The sequence below is a fragment of the Eschrichtius robustus genome, chromosome 12 (assembly GCF_028021215.1).
Source record: "Eschrichtius robustus isolate mEscRob2 chromosome 12, mEscRob2.pri, whole genome shotgun sequence".
NCBI lineage: Eukaryota > Metazoa > Chordata > Mammalia > Artiodactyla > Eschrichtiidae > Eschrichtius > Eschrichtius robustus.
Window position 1 is genome coordinate 92,390,382 of NC_090835.1, and position 25,382 is coordinate 92,415,763.

Below are 25,382 nucleotides of genomic sequence, written 5' to 3' on the forward strand. Positions count from 1 at the left end.
AATAAGTGGCAAAGTGAAGCAATCATTATTTGTAGGGGGTTCAGGTTAGAAAACAATAGCCCCCAGCCCATCCTGAAAATGGGTGAATATGAGCATAATGCATTAGGTGCAGCTGAACAAGGAGAGATGAAACACCCTATCAGGGTCTCCTTGAATTTAAAGGTTGCCTCACTGTCATGGGGGAAAAAAATGCATGCTCGTGAGGAGGCTGAAGGGAAAGGATGGAGCTAGAGGTTGAGAGAAGACAAATGTGTCGCATGACTGAAGGTGTAATAAAGTTTATGAACTATTTTTCTTTGTTTTGCTTTGCTAGGAGACAGTGGTGAAAGGGGGGGGAACGTTTAAATAAAGCAAAATGCTTGACAAGAGTAGGTAATCTTTCACTGAAAGTCTTTAAATGTACAAATGTCACTTGAATTTGACATTTTCTCAATGTTAATTGTTACTGTGCCTTCTACAGGATTATATTTATTCTGGAAACAAATTCAACTTTAGCTTAGGTGTTATGTTAACAAGAACTAGTTGTGATTATCAAAAGCTTTCAAAACCATTTAAAAAAATACTTAATCACCTGTAATACTGTTTTTAAATTTTCTTTCAAGCCAGCAGAATAGTGCATTAAAGAAACCTGTGCTCTCTACCACTAGCTTTGTAGTGTTAAAATGACAAACATATCTTAAGTGATTACCTCACTTAATCTTTCAAACACCGTATCATTACCTTGAACCGCATTCACAACAGTTTATATAAGAAAACCCATTGACACAAGTTATATTTGAGTTTTTAAGTAAACTTTTAGAAACAGTCTAGAAGTGTATCCGTTAATCACATTTTAAAATTGATAATCACACAAACCGAATTCTCTCGGTTTTGTACTTAGAGGCTATCAGTAGCACTAAAATATCTTTGTATCTTAGGCCTCTCCTATAGGAGAAAAAGTAGATAATCAGGGAACATGACAGACTTCCCATAAAAGGCATTCTTTGAAAATAAGCAGCACCTGGTAAACATCGTGCTCTGCTCTTGGTTTAATTCTCCCTTCTTCTGGTCCTAACCATGACCCTAACTCCCCTGTTCCATCTCACATCACTACCACCCTCCTAAGCCTCCCACCATCGTTCAGGTAACAACTCTTCTCTGCTCCTTCCATGATTTCTGAGTTGAGGAAACCATCATATTCAACTATCGCTTCTATGGAAACAATACAAAATCTGTACCTCTAGTGTTGCCTCTTTGATATCTGCCTCAATTCTATAACTGCTTACCTGACTTCTTTACCTGGTATTAAATTTAACATCGCACAGGCTCTAGTGAGACTACCTAGGTTAACATCCCACCTCCACCACTTATGAACTCAACAGCTTTAGAGGACTTCATCTGCAAAACAGATGCTGCTTCTTCTGTAAAATAGAAATAAAATTGGAACCTACAACTCATTGGTAGACTGCAAGAATTAAACTAGATAATATCCAATTGATGTAAAGCACTTTGAACAGTGCCTGCCACATAGAAGATACTTGATAAAAATCAAATATTATCCATTACTTTATTATAATATTTAGCTGTAACTTCAGATACAGCATGTTCAAAAACAAAAACATGTCTTCCTTCAAACTGGAGAACAAAAAGGCACTCCCACTATCAAACATCTAGACTTATTATAAATCTATACTAATTATGACTACGTCAGGTAAGCAGTAGTAGAATAAGCACCAAAATAAAGAAATAGATCAGTGGAACCAAATAGAGAGCCCACGGACAGACCCAACCATCTATGGACACTCAGCCTATGACAGAGTGGATAATATATAGATAAAAGGAGAAAGGACAGGTTTTCAAAAAATAAATGATACTGGAAAAAGTCGGAGTCTACACAGAAAATAAATAAAATGGGATCCTCTTCCTGGTATCATACCAAAAAAAAAAAAAAAATCAACCCCAGATGAATTATAAACCTGAATGTAAGAAGTAAAAACCATGAAATTTTTAGAAGAAAATACATAGACTATCTTAACTTCAGAGTAAGGAAAGACTTCTTAAACAGTAAGAGCACAGACCCAAAGGCAAAGGTTGATAAATTTTAAGCCAGAATTTCTCTTCATCCTAGGATACCATAAAAGAAAGTGAAAGATAAGCCACAATTGATACAACATATGTAATATGTAAGGATTAGTATATAGAATACATTTAATGTATTCCCACAAATAAATAATAAAAAAATAACAGGGAAAAATATTTAAAAAGCCATTTCACAGAAAAGGAAAATCTAAATAGCAAATAAACATATAAAAAGATGCTCAACATCACTAGTAATCACAGAAACACAAATTAAGACCACATTGAGATACCATCGCCACCACCAGATTGGCAAATATTTACAACCCTGACCATATCAAGTACTGGCAAGAGCGGAGAGCAACCACACACCTCCATGACTGGTGGGAGTGAACGCCAGTACATCCGCTGGGGGAAAAGTTCATCGTTACCTAAAAGTTTGAATATGCACACACCTGTGACCCATAATTCCTAGGTACATATCCTAAAATAACTCTTGCACATCCGCACCAGAAAACATGTTCAAAATATTCAGAGCAGCAGTGCTCGTGAAAGCAAAACACAGGGAAAATTCAAAACTCTTTCAATAATAAAATGGATAAATTGTGACAAATTCATTCAGTAAAATACTATGAATGGCCAGTTATTTTACATCCATCAACATGGATAAATCTAAAAGCAAACTGTTAAGGAAAAGAAGCAAATCTCAGAACACAAACAGTATAAGTCCAATAAATGAAGTTTAAAAGAGGGCAAAACTAAACAACACATTGTTTAGAGATATACTTAATAGACGATAAATTTACTAATAAAAGGAAGGGAATGACCCACAAAAGTCAGGATAAAGGTTACATCTCAGGGATATGACTGAAAGAGGGACAACGGGGCAGTTTCTAAGGTCTCAGCAATGCTTTATTTCTTATGCTGGGTGGTAGATATTAGGTGTTAAGTTTGTTAACCTTATTTAAACTGTACATGTTTCATAAACTCATTTATGTATGATATATTTGACAATAAAACCAATGTGGTGCGGGGTGAGTTTGAGAGTGAAGTCAGGAAATGAAAAATCTTAAGAAGTCTCTCAGGGGACTTCCCTGGCGGTCCAGCGGTTAAGATTCCGCACCTCCACTGCAGGGGGTTTGATCCCTGGTCCAGGAACTAAGATCTCACGTGCCGCGCAGCACGGCCAAAAATTGTAAAAGTCTCTTGGGGAAGGCAAGAAGAAAAACAGGACCAGAGCTAAAAGGGGTGTATGGGGCTGAGTAGATCTGAGCTTGTTTAAATACCAATGAAAAGGCACCAATGGCGCTGGAGAGATGAAAATAGAGGTGAATGAGGAAATAATTTATAGAATGAAGGTTGTAAGAAGTGGGTGGAGTGGGTGGAGTAAGATTCAGAGATGTGAAAAAAAGATACTTCTTTCACTGTAACTTGAGGAACAATTCAAGAACCATGGATTACATGCCCACTCCCCCAATAAACTGTACTTCCCTTGATGGCCAGGCATTATTAGAACAGTGCTAATGGACAGGGAAGAGAAAAGAGGTAAGGACTGCTTTGGATAGTTTCAAAAGTAGAGACTGGATTCCCTGAGAAAAGTATGCTGTTAATACTTGACAGATATTCAAATCACCTATTAGCTAACTTCACAAATATTCAAATACCTATTAGAAAAGTCTACCTTAAAGTTTCATTCCTTATCAGATAAATTCAAAACAGTATAATGCCCAAAGTCCAACTCATACTTTTGTTGATAACATACTGAGTATTTGTAATGTTAGGAATCTTTTAAAAGCTAATTTCCTGAAAATTAATTCTTACATCACTTATAAAAGATAAGAAAAAAATCAACTTCCACTTACTTAATTGAGTTTCTAAAGTGGTCTTCAGCCGGATTTTTTACAGTACAACTATTCAGGAGCCATAAGTCTGCCTCTGATGCATTTTCTATTAAAAAGATAAATATGAAAAAGAAAAGTAAGTATCACATTTAATCAACCAAAAATATCCAAGTGCTTACTCAGATGGCACTGGGACTGCAGGGGGAGAGGAGAGAGAGCTAGTGGGTAGAGTCAAGTAAACAGGCAATTACAATATAGTAGATAACTGCTTCAACATGGAAACATTGGTGAGAAATAAATATTAAAATATATAACCTGTGCTATTATCTTCTCATTTAAAATATAAAGAGGATAAGCATTTTCTTCAAACATTTTGAATACTTGCGAGTATTTAATACTTCTAAAAACTAAAGTGAAACCGGCCTAATCTTACCTCTGAACATGAAATTAATTGCCCCTTTTCAGGCTGTGTGTTAATATTTTTCAAGCACATGTATTATACACTGAATATTCTTCAGCTTGAGATGTTACTAAAAATATTGTTTGTCTTCTTTGAAAAAGTTAATGATTTACATCAAAGTGAGCCTTTTATTCCTCACTAATTTGATTAGATACTGTTATACACTATAACAAACTCACCAGTAACACAACAAAGTACCCAAACCAAACCCATCACATTTATCGAAATGAATATTTATGTACGCATGTATGTATGTATGTATGGCTGCACTGGGTCTTCATTGCTATGTGCAGGCTTTCCCCAGTTGTGGTGAGCGGGGGCTACTCTTCGTTGCGGTGCGTGGGCTTCTCATTGCGGTGGCTTCTCTTGTTGCAGAGCACAGGTTCTAGGCGCGTGGGCTTCAGTAGTTGTGGTACACGGGCTGCAGTAGTTGTGGCTCGCGGGCTCTAGAGCGCAGGCTCAGTAGTTGTGGTGCATGGGCTTAGGTGCTCCGCGGCATGTGGAATCTTCCCGGACCAGGGCTAGAACCCATGTCTCCTGCATTAGTAGGCGGATTCTTAACCACTGCACCACCAGGGAAGTCCCTAGAAATGAATTCATAAATGCCTGAAGTGCTTGATGCTATTCCAACAACCTTGCTGCCTAGAAGGACTTATACATTAAAATAGGATTACCACAATGAAAGGAAAACCAAAGCTGAAAACTGCAGCACCTTCAATGGTATTTCAATAAGAACAGAAGCAAAGGTCAAAAGACATGAAGAACTAAGGACATATGGATGTCTGTGTGTACATTCTCTACCTGGGAATGGAGCTTCCAGTGAGAGCATTACACGAGAGGGATGGTGAGCACATCCAAGCTTCTAGTAACTTGGCAAAACCTTTTCCCCCAACATTTTATTATAAAAATGGTAAATTTTTTACAAAGAGGTAAGATCCTCAATTCTTGAAAAGGAAAGCTCCTCATTACTATACATCAGCTGAATACTAGGATCCCTCCTAACTCGTCTCCCTCCTTCCATTCATACTCCCCACCCTCACCCAGTCGTCTATTTTCCCACCCAGCAGCCAGAGTGGCCTTTCGTAAAACAGCGATCTGATTACGCCACTTGCCTGCTCAAACTTGGAAATGACGAGCATTCACCTACCTCTTCTAGTTCCCTCCAAATTAGTCTCCACGATGCCACCTAAAAGATAATCCTCTAGTAGCAATCTGATCGTAGTACCTTTTCAATCTTACAGTGATTTACAATTGGTATTCAAGACCTATCCAGATCTCCACCTCCTCAACTGCGATATTCATTTCTCCCTATATTCGTCTCTCCTTCCAGCCACACCAAACCAAACTCCTCAAGCTTGCACTATCCCATCTGCCTAGAATACCTTTATTTTCTTCACAGAATGACAGCTCATACCCCTTTCACCTGCCTATCCACCTGGCTAACTCCTATTCATCCTTCAGTTTCAGCTTGATGTTTGTGAGATGCCTCCTCTCTGCACTCCCACAGTAGACTGTGTCTAGACTATTCTTGCACTTTACAATTCTGTATTAAAATAATTCATTTTTCCAGCCTGTCTTTATTACTATTTAAGAGACACTGAAGACAACATTTTTTTCTGCTGCTCTCTGAATGTCCAGGGCCTAACACAGTGATGGGCACAGAACAGACATTCAAATAACCATAGAACACTAGACAATGTACAAGTAGGTACAAGAAAAAAGATGACAGAGGGATAATGTGTGGGACCACATGCATATGGTTTGTTAGATGCCATCTACCAATTTCCTAAAGCTCTGAAGGCCATACCAATCCTCTGAAATAAACTCCAAGAAAGTCATCAATTTATTTAACAAATATTTAGGGCTGAGACTTTATCTTATTCACAGCCATATCCCCAGCACTTATTACAGTGCCTCGTACATGGTAGATACTCATTAAATAAGTATTTACTGAATGAATGTTGAATTTTGAAAGATGAAGCAATACTATGAGCAATGTATTACGCACATAAGAAAAAGTCATGGATGTCTGTTAGCTAATGATAAAAATACAGAGATACAGATTTACTTCAAACAAACAAACAAAAATCAAAAGACAGAATTATCTGTGCCAGATGCCAACTTTGTATCCTGGCACATTCTTCTCTTCAGTCACCATAAAATCATCAGACAACTCTCCCCATACTTCAACAAAAGCCCTCTCAAGGAGAACTCCAGCAATAAATAAGGCATATTATTCTATGCTGTCTGGAATTTTGCCAATGTTGAAATGTACTGACTTACAAAATAAAGTGAATACTGCTTTGTGATCCAGTAATTGCAATCAACAGGAATCCTGTGAATACACCAAAATGCCCACAAAATTACCTAACTTTTTGGTAACCACCCCCAAAAAGACAATGTCCCTTCTCTGATGAACACAGGAGTTTCTTTTTTTTTTTTTTTTTTTTTTTTTTTAAATAAACCGAAAGGCCTTTCACTCTCAGGCATTGTGATTTTTTTTTTTTTTTAAATTGGGGAATGTGCAGCCGTTGCTTTTTTTTTTTTTAACTTTTTGGTGTTTGTTTGTTTGTTTGTTTGTTTATTTATGGCTGTGTTGGGTCTTCGTTTCTGTGCGAGGGCTTTCTCTAGTTGTGGCAAGCGGGGGCCACTCTTCATCGCGGTGCGCGGGCCTCTCATTATCGCGGCCCCTCTTGTTGCGGAGCACAGGCTCCAGATGCGCAGGCTCAGTAATTGTGGCTCACGGGCCCAGTTGCTCCGTGGCATGTGGGATCCTCCCGGACCAGGAGACCAGGGCTCGAACCCGTGTCCCCTGCACTGGCAGGCAGATTCTCAACCACTGCACCACCAGGGAAGCCCAACACAGGAGTTTCTTATCCAATTATTTCCGAACTCAGTTTTGTGCTAATATATCTTACTTAATATTGTCAAAAGGTTGTTCTACTTACGAGCATAAATCAGTCAACTACCAAAACACAACGAGGATTTACTATGTGTCAGCCTCTGTTCTAAGTACTAGGGATATGAGAGTGAAGCCAGTTTCCACCCTCAAGGAGTTTACAGCCTTAAAGAGGAAGTCTGATCAAAACAAAAGACAGAGAAATAAGCAAGACAATTTCAGGTACCAGTCAACGATATTAAGATGATTAAAGAGAGTAATGAACAGAGAATAATTGTGGGGTTGCTGGTCAAAATAAGTCTCCCTTGGAAGCTTAAATCTGAGTTGAGACTTAAACAATGGGAAGGAATCTGCCACGCAAAGATCAGAAGAAAGAGCATTCCAAGGAGAAAATAGCACAAGTGCAGAGGCCATGAAACAGGCCCAAACTTGTCATGTTCCAGTAACAGAGAGAAGACCAGTGTGATTGGACACAGGGAGAGAAAGGTCCAAGAGGTAGGCAGGAACCAGATAATATTGGCAAGTTAAGAAAATTACATTTATTCTAAGAGTAATGAGAAGTCACCACTGGGTTTCAAACATGAACTAATTCCTACTTCAGAAATCCCATTCTGGAAACACTGTGAATAAGTCTGTAGATGGGGTAAAAGTAAAAGAAGTGGGGAAAAAAGTAAAGGCAAGAAAATCAGTTGGAAGCTGATACACTGGTCTAAGAGTAAACGAAAGACCATGGAAACCTGGGATTATAGCAATGGCAAGAATGAGAAGTGAATGGAGGCATGTTTTGGAGGCAGAATTTAAAGAATTCACTGTTAGATCAGGTATGAGTCGTGCAAGAAGAAATCATGTAGAATCCCTAAACACGTGGCAAGGATTCTGGCCTGAGCATCAGTTACTGAGGTGCCATTTATTGAGATGAGGGAGGTTTGGAAAGGCACGGATTTGGGGAACAGAGAATTGGTAGTTCTGTTGTGGCCATGTTGTGTTTGAGATCCCTATTAAATGTCCAACTAGAAATACTGATCAGCCATTTGTATATATGAAACCAAAGCTCACAGAAGTCTTCCAGGCTGGAGACACAAATGGGAGAATCTAAACCCTAAAAAGATATCTGAATTTATAGGAATGGATGTGCTCACCTAAGGAGAGAATATAGGGTGGGGGGAAAAAGGAGAGAGAAAAAGCAGAAGACAGAACATCGGGTTGTTCAATGGTCTGATGGAATTGAGATGAGAAAAGGACATGGAAAAGGAACAGCCAATAAGATAAGAGGATAAAAACTAGGGAGCATGGTGTCATAGAAATCCAGAGAAGAAAGTACTTTAAAAAGAAATAATCAGGGCTTCCCTGGTGGCACAGTGGTTGAGAGTCTGCCTGCCAAGGCAGGGGACACGGGTTCGAGCCCTGGTCTGGGAAGATCCCACATGCCGCAGAGCAGCTGGGCCCGTGAGCCACAGTTACTGAGCCTGCGCGTCTGGAGCCTGTGGTCCGCGACAAGTGAGGCCGCGGTGGTGAGAGGCCCGTGCGCCGTGATGAAGAGTGGCCCCCGCTTGCCACAACTAGAGAAAGCCCTCACACAGAAACGAGGACCCAACACAGCCATAAATAAATAAATTAAATTAAATTAAAAAGAAATAATCAATTGTGTTAAATGCTAAGAGTTCAAGAAAGATATCTGTATAAATATTAGTATTGTTACCAAAAAAAATAAGATGGTCCTCCACCCTTTTTCGTTTTCCTTTCTCAATTTTGAGTATTTGCTTGCTCTGTGCCAACTTACAACCACCCAGCAAAGGCCCTTTTTTAAGGTTTTTAAATAACACAGAAAACAAACTCACTACAAAAGGGGAGTGAGGAGGAAAATCGTATGTGGCTATTTGCCAATAAGTAATGCTGATTCCACATGTTTTGCCCCCTATGAACACATTTCCTGGGTTTTAAGATGCCATCAACAATAAGAAACACAACCAACTTTGTAACAGCTCTTCAAGAGAGGTGGAACATTATCCTCTGTTCTTTTAAGTTTTAAGATACATCCTAACTTCAAACATTAATATAGGAGGCAGGGTGGGGGTGAGATGCATGTGAAACACAAGAAATAAGCTAGTATTTGGCATGTCTACCTTACAGCAGCAGCATCTAGAACAACCGGGAAATACCAGAAGACGTGCAGTTTCTAGAACCTCACCACCCCAAATAAAATAATTGTTCACACATCCTACTGCTAGTAGGTAATTAGGTTACTGGGTTAACTATCTGCTAAGAGAAGGTTAACAGCTTATGTTCTTGCCTTAATCAGAGCATCCATGTCAGGTTCTCCAGTGCCTGGGACAGGGAAACAGAATTAGAGAGGAGAACACAGGGGACAGGACTAGGGAAATGGGCAAGAACGGACCACGGAAGGGAAAGGCAGTAAGAAGGCACCAAGACTGGAGGCACAGACTTCGAGAAGACCCAGGAAACAATTCTACCTACCGTGAGACCTGTCCTCCAACACTTGTCCTTGTTAACCCGTGACACGCAGCTGAAAATCATCTGCACATAAGCCAAATATTGCCAATGCCAGAGCTGGGATATCAGTACTGGGGTAAAAAGCTACACACTTGAGGCTAGCCAGATGGAATGTAGACCTCAAGATTTGACTACTTACAGTCTTTCATTATTTCAAATGGCGCTGCAATGAATAGCACTGTACATATATCATTTTGTATTTTTCCCAGATTACCTGTGGAATCAAGTCCAAAAAGGTGTGACTGTTGGGTCAAAGGATAAATTCCCCTCCATAAGGGGTGCATGGCTTCACATTCCCATGAGCAATGCACGAGACTGCCCATCTATCGACAGTATCACCCACGGAGTGTGCTATCAAACCTCTGTACTTCGGGCAATGCGGTGAGAAACAGGAAGCCAGCGGGATTTGAACTGTGCATTTCTCTTATTAAGAATGAGTTGAGCGTTTTTTCACATGTTTAAGTGCCTTTGCAGAGTTGGGGGTTTTTTCCCCCCGTTTTCCATCTGTTCAGATCTTTTGCCCATTTTTCTATCAGGATAGTCACTTTAATCTCTAGTTTTCATTTACAAATACACACAAATATACACACACACACAAAGAGGATGTTAATCTTTTGTCTATGACAGAAGTTACAATACTTTGTTTTTTACTTTTTTATAGTTTCTTCACGCTTTGTTATATTCAGGATATCAAATTTATCAAACTTTTCTCTTTTTTTAATTTTATTGAAGTATAGTTGATTTACAATGTTCTGTTAATTTCTGCTGTATAGCAAAGAGACTCAGTTATACCTATATATATTCTTTTTCATATTCTTTTCCATTATGGTTTATCACATGATGTTGAATATAATTCCCTGTGCTATACAGTAGGACCCTGTTGTTTATCCATCCTATATATAATAGTTTGTATCTGCTAATCTATCAAACTTTTCTCTTACTGCTTCCAGATTTTCAGTCATAATTAGAAAGTTTCCTCTACTCCCAGATTATTAAGGAATTCACCCATGTTTTATTTTAATACACATAGGGTTCTACATTTAGATGTTTGCTCTATTAGAACTTTACCCCGATATACACTGATCTCACTGAATTTTTTTAATGTGAAATGAAATAAGATCCTTTGTGCTCATACCAAATTGGAAAATATTAGAAAGTATGGTACTACCTAGTGCTAGCAAAGGAATGGGGAAGCTGGCAAGCTCTACTCTGCTGATGGAGTCTATTCTGATGAAACTCTTTGGAATGCAACATGGGAATAGCTGTCAAAAATTTAAGTGTGCATGAGAATTTCTCCTACACATGCTTGTAGGATACTTGCACCACACACACATATTTATATACAAACACACACATATACATATACATATATATGTACACACATATAAATTTTAAAATTCACATGGAAGATTACTGACAAAGCAAAAAACTTGGAAAGCCTACATATCCATTATAAGGAGACTGGTTAAATAAATTATGAGACTGCATCTAAAATGCCATTCAGCTGTTAAAAAAGCAAGATAAATCTGTAAGTACTAATTTATAATAATCTTTGTTATATCATCAGATGAAAGCAAAGTGAAGAGTAGGTCTTGTATTTCACTTGTGTTTTAAAATGGAAAAAGAAGAAATCCTGTTCTAAGTAAAAAAAAAAATTCTCGAAGCATAAATATGAAACTGTTTGAGGTGTTTGCCCTTGGAAATAAGATGAAGGTTCAGCTGGCCTCCAATATGGTCTTAATATGCACTTTTATAGTCTCTTTTTTTTTTTTGTTTAAACTTGCATGGATATTACTTTTATAATTTTATAAAGTTTAACCCTGAGAAGGGACACATTAATATTTAATTTACCTCTGTCTGCATTGTTTGAATTTCTAACAGCATTTAAACTAAACTAAAAAAAACTAATCAAGCCTTTAGAAAATTTTTTTTAATATCCTTTTTCATAGCGCTCAGAATCAATAGTGTTCTTTCATTTTAAGGTAAGAACATAAACTATTTTCCTGCTGTGATCCATCATGAAAACAGCGACCTGATGTACATTTTCTGGGACTTTTCTCCCCACTGCTAAAAGCTTTTGCACTCACTGAACCAAGAAAATGATGGTCATTGACACACCACCCACTTTGAGCGTGAGGATGGAGAAACAAACTATTATTTGTTTTAATCGAAACGCATTTACTTTCCAAACTATTTCTTTATGTATACAAGATAAATTACTTCTAAATCCAAAGTAATAAAAATCTGATTAGCAATAATGATAATAGCTAACATTATTGAGTACATATTACGTACCCAGCAATGAGCCAAGCACGTCATACTCCTTTTTTTTTTTCCCATTTAATCCTCCCAATTTGAGGTGGGTTCAACTTTTACTCCAGTTTTACAGAGAGGGAATCTAAGGCTTAGAAAGGATAAGTAACTTGCCTAAAATCACACAGTAAGAGAGGGGGCCAGGATGAGAAATCCAGACAAACTGACTTCAGAGACTGTAAATTTAAGGAAATTAGAATGCCTCATTAGGGGCTCTTTGCTTCTTGATCAAAAATAATATAGACACTACCTAAAAACAAAGTAAAAAATGTATTACATGACCTTGAGGTTGCCTCATGATACTACTTCTAATAAGACAAATAACCAGGCTTCAAAAGGAGCTGTTTGGCTATTTCCAAACTTTCCAAGATCTTGAACATGTCAGCTCTTGGCCTTCCGTTATCAGTGGGAAACAGGCAAGTAAAGAAAGAATTAATACTCAGTGCATATAAGATGGATAACTAATAAGAACCTGCTATATAAAAAAATTTTTAAAAAATAAAATTCAAACATTCGAAAAAAGAAACATACTGAGTGCAGGAGCATTACTGCAGAGCACAGGCTGACTTTCAAAGCAACCAATCTTCCCTTCCCCCTGCAGCCTTCTGCATAACGGTGGCATTACGGAAGAGATGGCGTGGTTCATATCAACAGTACCCACGATAAGCCATTTACCTTGCACAACTGTTGCATCTGAAAGTCAACTGGAGGAGCAGGCTCACACAGTAAGAGGAGCCTTAAACTACTTAAATCCATAATTTAAGTAAGGCAGCTAAGCAAGCTGATACAAATAAAAATTCACTAAAAACAAAACGAACAGGGAGAAAAGTCTTGATTATTTTGGACCCAACAGCATTTGGGGGGAATTTTTTTACCACAGAACTCTGGAAGGCAAGGCAAGTCCAAACAGTTTAAATGTCCATTATGTTTAATCACAGCTGGGAGTTTATTCATGTAATACAAACCATTGGATGCCTACTAAAAACTCAGAGAATAGAGCATGCTATAATACGAAAATTTTAAAGCACCTTTAAGGAGCACATGGAAAAACATCTTAAAACCAATAAAAGGCAAAAGAAAAATTCTAGTCAACAGATTCATATTTTCCTTCCACATTTCATTTATTGTTCTTTATAGGGACTGTGGAAACGCACAGCATGGAGTAACCATGCTTTCAAAATCTATTTTATAAAAGCAAAGTGATCCATGACAAAGAATGCTCCCTTTAACCAGCTAGGCTTGGAGGAGTGGGAGGCTGGGGAGAAGACAGGGAGAAAAAGAAGGTGTAGGAAAGATGAAGAGGAGAAATGAAAGAGAGACAGACTGACAGAGTATCTCTAGCTCCCTCGCTGAAATACGTATAGCAAGAACTGACCCTCCTCCACTGTGCAGTGTTGGTGACTGTTCGGCATGTTTCTGAGTGAAGTAGAACATAGCAGCTCCTGGGGAAAGCACCTACGCTTGGAGATTACACGCATAATGAGTTTGTTCTTTTAAAACAGTCATGCTGAGTGCTTCGCAGAAATAAGATGAGGAAACTAAGGGTCAGCTTGAACTCTGTTTACTGTATGAAGGGAAAAGAACATTTTTTTCTCCTAAATGAAAAATAATAGCTGGCAAAACTCTACCAGTAACTACTGAAGATTAATTATATAGCGAAACAGACCTGGTCATAATCAAAATCAGAGCGCTAGACAGACAGACCGTTTACTTACTATGTAGAACAGAACATTCCCCCAATGGGGAATATGCTAATATTCCCCCATTCTCTTTCCAGATTAAATTGCTCTGCTGATCCCGATATATAATTACTTCAGAAGTAACTGTGTCTAAAGAATCCCCAAAAGGATATCTATTTCTAGGTGTTAAATAGGTTTGTAAACTAAGAAGCAATAAATACACCAAATGGACCTTAGAGGGGACTGCATGATCTGGTCCCCACCCCTCTATCCAAAGCCCACCCCACCTTGTATGCTACTATGTTCCTGCCACACTGAGCCTTTAGGCCCTCAGGCCTAATAAGTAAAATTCAAATGTTGAGATGACCAAAATCTAATTGAAAAAAAGTGGGCAAAGAATATGAACAGTTTACGAAGGAAGAAACACATACGGCTCTTGAACATACAAAAAGATGTTGAACCCCATTCTTAATCAATGAAAACTAAAACTGCACCCCCCAAAAAAACTGTACCATTTTTCTTCACTTCCTATATTGTCGAAATCCCAAAAGTTTGATAACACACTGAACTGATGTAACTGTGAGGAAACAGGCACTCTCACGCATTGCTGGTGGGAATATAAACTAGGCCACCAGCTATGGAGGCAATTTGACATGATCTCCCGAAATGGCAAATGCATATCCTCTGACCAAGAAGTTCCAAGAATTTAGCTATGACAAACGTACTTGCACAGATGCAAAGTCATTAATTGCAGCTTTATTTCTAACAGCAAAAGGTGACTGACTAAAGACATTTTAGTTTATTCAGAACTGAGACTCCTATGTGGGGAGAGATAAATTAGGAGTTTGGGATTAACATATATACACTACTATATATAAAATAGATAATCAATAAGGACCTACTGTATAGCACAGGGAATTCTACTCAGTAATCTGTAATAACCTATGTGGGAAAGGAATCTGAAAAAGAATGGATAAATGTATATGTATAACTGAATCACTTTGCCATACACCTGAAACTAACACAACACTGTAAATCAACTATACTCTAATATAAAATAAAAATTAAATTAAAAAAAAAAAGAATTGAGACTCCTATAAGCTACTTACAAAAGAAAAAAAAAAAAAAAGAATAACCTCTAAGTCCTAATATAAAAAGATCTTCAGGACACATTGTTCAAAGAAAATAATAAGACACTAAAAAATATATATATACTATGCTACCACTGGAAACTGAGAATACATATTCACATTTGCTTGTATTCATATTAAAAAAATTTTTGGATGTACATCAGAAACAAACAGCAATGGCTGGGATGGGGAGGAGGGAGTCGAATAGGACTGATGGGAGACAAGAGGAAGATTTTTTCCTTGTATAACTTATTTTTTATTTTTGAACCTATTCAAAACTTTAGCATTTTCAAAGTGAAAAAAGCAACTGTAAAAACTGTAGCTTGTCTTAATCCTCCTATCTTCCCATTTCTTTACTCCCTTCCATAGTCAAACATCTGGAAAGACGTGTCTCTCTGTACCAGATATACTCTGCCACCTCCCATCCACTCTTCCACCACTTCATTTTGATGAAGACCTTCAACCACTCTCCATTCCCCGGAAACCACTTTCACCAAGGGAACGGATGTCAAATGCCATAGACAGCGCGCCATGCAGTCAAACACTTTTTTCTTTACGTTGTGGATAGCATCACTCTCCTGTTTTCCTCCTACCTCCTTGGCTGCTCTACTTTATCCATTCCCATCTGCCCTCCATGAAGTAGAGTTCCTTAGGACTAGATTTTGGTTCCCTTGTCATCTATTCACTGGATGATTCCAACCATACCTCTCATGGTTTTAAATACTACCAGTGCACTGAGAGGTGATACCCAAATTTTTTCTCCCAGTTCAGACATCCATCTGAGCTCACTATACAACTCATCTAGTAACATCTCCACTGGAACATACTGAAAAAATATTAAACTGGACACAGACCATTTCCAAAACTGAACTCTCAAATTTTCAGGTTCTAGTTAGGAAAACAGAAACCACTCTAGGCGTAAAGATAAAGAAAAATTAATACAGAAGTGTGGTGACGTGGGCGATGGAAAAGCCAAGACACCAAATGTCTTCACCAAATGGGGAAGGGTGAAGCAACCAGGAGATGAGTAACAGCAGGAAACCATCATCAGCCTAAGGGCTGGAGGGACTGACTGGAAGAGCCCAGAAGCTGTGATCACTGGCAGAGGCAAGAGCAGCAACAGGAGCTGCCCTCGGAAAGCAGCACCGCAACGAACGGAGGAGCTGCCTGATAGGGACTGAAGCCACAGGAATGAAGCTGCCACTTCCTGGAACCGGACCCAGAGCAACAAGAGTGGGAGGAAACCACCCTACTTTCTCCCTACTCCATCCGCCAGGCTTCCGTTAGCGCCTCCTATTGGCCAAATCTAACCACAAACGCCAAAAGGCAAGGAGACTGAAATGCAGTTCCATGCAATACAGAGGACAGAGGAAGTCAGGGAATTGAAACTGAGAGCCAGCAGGCAAATGACTAAACCTTCCATCTTCCAGAATTCCCCATCTCCACAAATGGCATCTCAGAACTAAGAGTACATCTAGGTGTACTCAGATGCTGGAACCAGAAACCTGGGAGTCATCATTAATCATTCCTTTCACCTCACCATCTCCTGCAGCAAATCCAACAACTCCCAAAGGATTTTACCTCCAAAGAATGTGAATATGTCTGCTATTTATCTCCACGGCTGCCACCCTTGTATAAGTCTCCTCCCTCCCTACGGCTGCCATTACAGCAATTATGAAAACTATCAATGAACCAAAGGGAAGCAAGAGTTGTTTTGTTTTAACTAGATTATCATGGATAATCTATGCATGTGGACAATGGAAAGTGGGCGAATAAGATACACACTATTGGCAGCCAACTGCAACTGTATTTTGGTAAGGAGAAAATAATTCATTATTGAGAATTTGCTACAAACCAAAAAATAGAGTTGTTTAAAAATATATAATTGTATCTTTTTTTTTTTAAAGAACAACTCAGTAAAATAAAATTCCAGTTTATTGTTGGACAATAGTGTTTCACACATACATCAACAGACCAAAAAAAAAACCAGTCACTTCATAGAGAAAAAAAGGGGAAAAAATTAATCTTTTATCTTTGGCCTTTATAACCATCTCATAAAACTACTTATAGTACAGCTAAGTACATACCCAAAAAAAGTTACTGGCATCCTGGGAATAAGACTGTTTTTGTTGTTGCTTTTGCTTTGTTGTTTTTTTTTTAACCAGTTTTTTTTTCTCCTTTGAGATTATAATGAACATGGTCACACAACAAGTAAAGTCTGAAGTAAGACAGAGAACACTCCAAAGGCTGGTCTGGTCATCCAAGATCCTTAAAAATGGCTGACCCCTAACAGTATGTTCAAAAATAAAAATGCAAATTAAAATACAAACAAATCTTCCTTTTGAAAGCACTTTTTTTTTAATTGAAGTATAGCTGATTTACAATGTTGTGTTAGTTTCAAGCGTACAGCAAAGTGACTCAGTTATACAAATATATACATATTGATATATATATAAATCTATCCTTTTTCAGATTCTTTTCCATTATAGGTAATTACAAGATATTGAATATAGTTCCCTGTGCTATAGTAGGCCCTTGTTGGTTATCTGTTTTACATATAGTAGTGTGTATATATTAATAGCAAACACCTAATTCATCCCCCCCCACCCCAGTTTTCCTCTTTGGTAACCATAAGTTTGTCTTCCATGTCACCTTTAAGAAAAGAAGCAGGACCCTGAAAGATCTGCGTTTCTTTCTTCTCCTGTTGCAAATTCCCGTTGTGGGTTTGGTTGGGTGCTGGGGAGCACGCGTCACCTGCAGGTGACTCTGCCCGCAGTGGGCAGCATGGGGGCCTCTCTTCTCCAAGGTAATCATGTTTAGATTCTGAGAGAGGAAGTGGGGAGTGAATGGCTCAGGGTGGCCTTCCTCCGCATCCTTTTTTTTTTAGTTTAACTTTTTCTTTTTTGCTGTCGAGTCATCCTCATCGGTTTTCTGCTTCTTGGTGTCAACACTGTCATCCTCGTCACCTTCAGCTGCCCATCTGCCCATAGCTGCCTCAGCCTCCTTGTCCTCAGTCCACCCTCTTCCTCCCCACGGCCTCCTTCCCCCTCCTCCACTCCCTCCCCACCTTCTTCTACCTCACTGGCAGCCTCCTGCTCCCCATTTACCTCGTTAGCCGTCCCATTAGCAGTATACCTCTTCCACTCTCTACCTCCTCCACAACTTCCTTCTTCTCCTTTAAGTCCTTGGTGATGATCTCAGAGCTGGTGTCCATGGCCGTGTCTGACATGGTGGGGCACACCGGAGATCCAAGGCAGCAGACAAAAAAGAAAGCCCCAGTTCGGGGACTCTGGCAATGAAGCAGCCTGAGTCCATGTCTGCGGAGGAGGCATACAGACCTGTGGCTGCAGTGGACAGGGAGCCCGTCTCGGGGACAATGAAAAGATGGCTTTTCAGAGCAGCCGACTAGTCCAATTGTATCTTTACAGTCATGTATTCCATGGAAAATTTCCTTCCTGATTCAAACATTTTAAAAGTGGTATATTGAAAAGAGTTCTATTTAGCCAAAGAGCAAATCATAACAACCTAGAGAAACCACTCACTAGCAAATTTGCAAAACATCTGGTCTCCATTCAGATTATATACAATGCTCAACTGTTTAGCACAAATCGATAACTTGATTCATCTGCTTGGAATGGTACACTTCCATGACCAATTCTGGAATACAGAAGTATCTCCTTGAAGGGAAGTTTAGGTTATCTGCTGAATATTATTATCGCTAATACCAGAGCTACCTCTAGGATTTTGACCCAGCAAACTTACTGGGTCAAAACAATTACCAGTTTGGTAATCAAAAGAGAAATATCCATAAGATACTGCCAAGGGAGGAAAGATCCAGATCAAAAATTAAGCTATGGACTAGGCATAGGTTCACTGGACTTCAAAGTACAAAGAAGAATGACAAAGATCTATGACTGGAATAATGAAACTGACTGTGAGTGAAGTACTTTAAAGCCAGTGCCCATTCGGATTTGTTAATGCCCACACCACACCAATGTTATATATTTTGACTATGACTCCCGGAGAGAAACAAAGTGAGCCAACTGTATACCTAAGCGGGCATCCAATAACTGCTGTTCAATTGATTGACAGATATTCATAAATAATATCCCCAAATGACAGTATCAAACTTTCTAAAATTACAAATATGTTTTACCAATTTGAGACAAAGAATAAGAGACAAAGAGAAGAAAAACCATTGCCTTAAAGGATAATTTGGGAAAGAAATCGATTAGGAAACGATTAGAAAACCTTGCCCATTTGTCAGAGCAGCTGGGGACTTCCTAAGAGAAGCGAGTATTTGATTATCTGACACCAGTGCACATAAATAGGGGGAATTAGCTTAATAAAACGAGTAAGATCATTTAACTAGAATTTGACTTGTGGAATATATTAATGTTACCACTTTTGAAAATTAATATTGATATCCCCTATCTCCAAATCTACTTTTCAGATTTAAATTTTCTTTCTTTTAGGTGATTCAAACTTTTGATTGAGTCATTTTCTACTTAAAATCAAAAGTAAAGTATTCTAGTCTTACTTTTGCTTCAAAACACTAGAGACAACATAAAAATTATTACAATTCAATGATTTAAATAAGGCAAATAATCTGATTAGAAATGGTCAAGAGCTCTGAATAGACATTCCTCCAAAGATATACAAATAAATCATCATCACATGAAAAGATGTTCAACATCAATACCCATCAGGAAAATGCAAAGCAAAACTACCAGGAGTTACCACTTCACATCTACTAGGATGACTATAATAAAAATAAATAAAATAAAATAATAACAAGTGTTGACGAGAACATAGAGAAATTGGAACCATCATGCACTGCTGATCAGAATGTAAAACAGTATGGCTAATTTGACTATTAGTATAGCTAACAGTCTGGCAGGTCCTCAAATTGTTAAGCATAGAGTTAACATATGATCTAGAAATTCCTTTTCTGGACGTATAGCCTAGAGAAATAAAACTATATGTCCACACAAAAAACTGTACATCGATGTCCATAGCAGCATTATCCCTAATAGCCAAAAAGTAGGAAAAACCCAAACATCCATCAGGTGATGAATGGAGAAATAAAGTGTGGTATATCCATAAAACAGAATATTATTAGGCAATAAAAAGAAATGAAGTAGTGATACATGTTATAACACGGATGGACCTTGAAAACCTGATAAGTGAAAGAGGTCAGTCACAAGGGAACACACGTCATATGATTCCACTTAAATGAAATGTCAAACGAGTCAGAAAGCAGACTGTTGATTACCCAGGTCTGGGAAAGTGAGCAAGGAGGACTGAGGGGTGACAGCTAAAGCAGTTTGTTTGGGGCAATGAAAATGTTTTAAATTGACTGTGGTGATGAATGCACAATGCTGTGAATACACTAAAAACTACTTAATTGTACACTTCAAATGGTGTATGGTAGGAGAATCATCATCTCAATAAAACTGCTTAAAAAACACAACAACAATAACAAAATACTACAGATAAGCTTGAGCCACACCATCACCACTGTTCTCACTTCTGTGCCCTCTGCCTAAATGTCTCTTCCACCCACCTGCCCTAGCAAACTCCTACTCACCTTTCACAACTCAGGTACATGTCATCACCCCAGGAAGCCTTCTCTACCCTCTTCAGAAAGAGTAAGGCACTGCTCCCCGTGTGTGCACAGATGAGCTAGTGGCACATCCTGGCAAAGATTCATAAACGTGTCCCCCCTTTAGTATGAGTCCCTCAATTGTCTATTCACCTTTAAATCCCCAGAGCCAAGCTGAGGACTTAGAAGAAAATATGCTCTTATTGTGGATAGAGGGAAAGAAGGGAGGAAGGGAAGGGAGTGAGAGAGGGAAGGAGGGAGTGAGAGAAGCAAAGAGGGGAAGGCAGGGCAGGGAGAGAGAGTAAGAAAGAAAGGGAGGGGGGAGGGGAAATGCATGAATGAACAAATGAGCAAAGTAGCAAAGACCAGGGCAGCAGAAAGCCCCGTTAATGAGTACGCATCAAGACCAAACTTCCAGGGCAAACAGACTAGTTCTTGTCAGCAATCAAAAAGTTAACTCTAGAGAAATACTACTTTCAGCAGAAGCTGGGGTCAAGCTCTGATAGAGAATCTGATATTTCTTCCAGGGGATCTTCTTGTTCTAACAAGAACAAATAACAGCAGCAACTTTTCATTCTATGGAACGCTGTGTACTGATAATTTTTTTTAATTACACTTACAAAATTATCACAGAAATAATTTTTTCATTTAATACATTATGAAATTTATACATATATAGAAAAAGTAAAATAAAAACCCTATGCATTAAAAATAGATTAGAGGGCTTCCCTGGTGGCGCAGTGGTTAAGAATCCGCCTGCCAATGCAGGGGACATGGGTTCGAGCCCTGGTCTGGGAAGATCCCACATGCCACAGAGCAACTAAGCCTGTGCGCCACAACTACTGAGCCTGTGCTCTAGAGCCCGCGAGCCACAACTACCGAAGCCCGCGCACCTAGAGCCCGTGCTCCGCAACAAGAGAGGCCACCGCAATGAGAAGCCCGCGCACCACAATGAAGAGCAGCCCCCACTGGCCACAACTAGAGAAAGCCCACACGCAGCGACAAAGACACAATGCGGCCAAAAATAAATAAATAAAACAAATAAATTTTTAAAAAAAATAGATTAGAAGGAAATATACCAAAATATTAACAGTAGCTGTATTTTGATAATGGCACTCATATTCTAAACATCAGGTCTTCCTAGATTCTAGAGGCTTTCAGACACGAGTCTGGGCCTGACAAGGCAGAGCTTCTTCCCCAAGCCTGATCCCAACCATCTGAAGGTTCGTAAGGTCTCTGGAGACATGTTCTATAGCATCCAAATGGCTCATCTGGAAGGGCTGGCCCCTCAGAGAGTTGACTTTGACCCCAAGGGCCCTCTCTTCATCCAATTATTCAAGAGGGGCCCATGCTGGAACCTGCCAAGCCAAGGTTCTAACACTGGCCTTGAAGAAGGCTATACCGATAGTTCAGAGATTAGGTAATAAGGGACAGAGGTAGGCTGTTAATTATGGGAAAAGGAAGCCTCCAGTGGGAAAGAGGTTTCTGCAAAAACAAAAGAACTCAGTGACTAATTAGATATGGGAAATGACAGAGTGAAGATTTAAGGTTTCTAACCTACAAGGCTAATGCAAAGAGTGACACCAGTAACGTAAGTAGAAGCTGCAGGGAGGAGCAGGTCAGAGGAAAAGAGTGTAACTTCGGCATTAGACACGTTCACTTTAAGATACTATCCAGTGATCTATGTGAGCAGAACTGCGCCACAAACAATTGTAAATGCATGACAGAACTCATATAAGGTCAATGACGTTGATGTCACCAAAGATGACAGACAGCAGGAACCGCAGTGAGGAGGACTACTGTACACCAGGGGTAAAAATCATCAAGGAGGTGGAAATATGTCACAGAGGCAGAATGGGTGGGCAGGACTTCAAAAGAGGAGTGTTTGCCTGACTGAGTAATGGTGACAGAACAATGGACTTAAAGTGGTAGCGAAAAGCAAAAACTATGCTGACCTCTTCTCTGCCTTATGAATCAGAGGGAATTCACCTAGAAATCACAAGTGCAATTAAAATGCTTGACTTAATTTCCTGCAGATTTCCATTTGACTATGCAATAAATTAGAACTAAATAACCACATGTGCATAGCATTTTACCCTTTGCAAAGCATTTTCAAATACTTTATCTCATCTAATCTCCCCAGCAGCCCCATGAAGTATTTATGATCCCCATCTTATGGATGAGGAAACAGGGACAGAAAAATGTTGTGACTTGCAGAGAGGCGTCCTAAACTGGAAACCAGGAGGCAGGGCCAGGACGACCTGTGTCTCTAACAGGTGAACTGAAGCACTTTGAAATCTGCGCTATCAATTTCCCTTTTGAGGGAAATTGCAATGTTGCCTTCACTCCCATGTATAGGGATTACTTCTTTCGTGGTGCCTACAACAACTAAGCTTTGCACATTTAGTCACAGATTATAGTCATCTACTTTCCTCTATAGAAAATAAAGTTTAGGGCTTCCCTGGTGGCGCGGTGGTTGAGAATCCTCCTGCCAATGCAGGGTACACGGGTTCAATCCCTGGCCTGTGAAGATTCCACATGCCATGGAGCAACTAGGCCCGTGCGCCACAACTACTGAGCCTGCGCTCTAGAGCCTGTAAGCCACAACTACTGAGCCTGAGTGCCACAACTACTGAATCCCGCACGCCTAGAGCCCGTGCTCTACAACGGGAGAGGCCACCGCAGTGAGAAGCCCACACACCGCAGCTAGAGAAAGCCCGCGCACAGCAACGAAGACCCAACACAGCCAAAAATAAAAATTAATTAATTAATTAATTTTTTTAAAAAAGAAAGAAAATAAAGTTTATATTTAGAATGCTATAAATTATCTATACTCCTCATATAAAGAGCTATGAAGTAGAAAGCAGAGACGAGAAAGCAAACATCGGGGGGCTGGATAAGAATGTAACAACTAAGAGGAGACTGGAGCACCCCTCACCCTCCCCGCCTTCCATACTGAGTGCGTACAAGGCAATGGGTGGGGTCGAGCAAGGTCAGCAGTCACGCTGGGGGCGGTGGGTGGCATCAGAGGCCATCCAAGGGGAGGGGGTTGTCAGAGCACAAGCAGGAGGAGAAAGGCATCTGTACAGGAGGGTGACTCTGCATGGGGGCTCAGCGGACGAGAAGTGAAGAAGGGAGGGACGGTCACAAAGGACAGTGGCCTGACACCAGGGGGCAGAGCCTGAGCAGAGCAGGAGCGTCCACCAAGGCACGCAGCCCAGCCCAGGGTCTCAGCGCCCAGGAAGAGCAAGAATGGCATCCCTGCAGGGGGCAGCCCAGAGTGGGTGTCAGAGCTGGAGCACAGTGAGGTGGGCACACGCACGTAAGGGCAGCCTGGCCTGAGGTGCCCAAGCCCAGGGGAGGTGACGAGGGCCGTCGCGTGGAGCGGGTGGTGGCAGCTGCCCGGTGTCTGCTGTCAGACCATAAACAGGGTGAGGAAAGTACGCACGCAGGAGGATGGCCCTGCGAGGTGTTCGGAGGGTGTGCTCACAGGGCACTGGAATCCGGGAGGGGTGACGAGGCCATCTCTGTAGGGACGCACCAAGGTGCAGAGTACAGGAGCTGGAGAGAGGTGAAAGTTTGAGGAGGAAATTTACATAGCTCAAGGAACCCTCTCACAAAATACATTATCAACAACAGGAAAAAAATAACCTTACAGTACAGACACTTGGCAGACATCACCTTAATCAACGGACCAAAGTTAACATCACCAATAATGGGACAAATCCAAGTCAGGTGTCACTTGATAGGATGCACTAAGAGGATCAATTCTGAAGATATTCCTACCAAAGATGCCTGACTTGAACCTACTCAGGAGAAACATTAGACAAACACAAATCATGGGAGGATCATTCAAATAACTGGCCTGTACTCCTCAAAAGTGACAATGATAAAAAGGCAAGGAAAGAGAGAGAAACTGGTCCAGATTTAGAAAGTCTTAAGGAGACATGACACCTCAATGCAAAATCCTCTTGCTATAAATGACATTATAGGGATAACCTGTGTGAGGAGTGAAGAACAGATGGTAGGGAGGTCTGAGGGCCGATTCCCATTTTTGATGGCAGTGTTGTGGTTTTTGTTGGACAATAACTTTACAGAAAACAGACACTAAAGTATTTGGGGGTGATGAGGCAAAAGTGAACAGCTTACTTTCAAATGGCTTAGAAAAAGAAAAGGAAAGGAAAAGATTTTCTGTAGTGCTCCTGCAACTTTTCTGTAAACATCATTTTTTTTTTTTTTTGAAACCAAGAGGCAATTAGACGGACAGGCTGCTTGGCAACATAAGAATACAAGGCTGCCACCAAAAAACTGCAAGAGAATGAAAGGCATTAAAAAACAAGGAATATGACTATCCACATGGAAGTTTTTTTTCTCTGACAGGAAAAGGAGCATCAGTTTTATGGGAACAAGGTCAGTGGCAGCACCAATAAAGATATCGGCAAACTGGGTTTTTTGTAAATGTCTATATTAAAGGAATATCTACTTTAAAAGCCAAAGAGAGACAGGTGGAGTCAAGATAGTGAACTAGGAGGATGTGGAATGTATGTCTCCGCACAACTAGGGCACCTACCAGGCACCGGTGGGGGACCACAGACACCTAGGGGGACGGGAGGAACCCCCAGCAACCAGCTGGCGGGATCTTGGCTCGCAGGCCGGGGGTCAGGTCCCAGCTCCTGTGGGGTGAGCTCCGAGTATAAACCACTGGACTAACAGAGAACCTTAGACCCCAGGGAATATTAAAAAGAGTGAGGCCTCCCAGAGGTCCTAATCTCAGCACCAAGACCTGGCTCTATCCAACTGCCTGCAAACTGCAGTGCTGGATGCCTCAGGCCAAACAAACAGGAAGACAGGAATACAGCCCCACCCATCAAAAAAAAAAGAAAGGACAA

General features: G+C 40.1%; 1 protein-coding gene across 4 annotated transcripts in view; it reads right to left on the reverse strand.

Annotated features, from left to right (window-relative positions):
• The window catches only part of CDKAL1 (CDK5 regulatory subunit associated protein 1 like 1), a 650,586-nt gene that overhangs the window by 544,320 nt on the left and 80,884 nt on the right, over nt 1-25,382 (reverse strand). For all 4 annotated transcript variants that reach the window (XM_068557565.1, XM_068557566.1, XM_068557568.1 and 1 more), the window contains one exon: nt 3,918-4,002. In XM_068557565.1, coding sequence (XP_068413666.1) covers nt 3,918-4,002 — 85 coding nt within the window. The remainder of the gene's footprint in view (nt 1-3,917; nt 4,003-25,382) is intronic.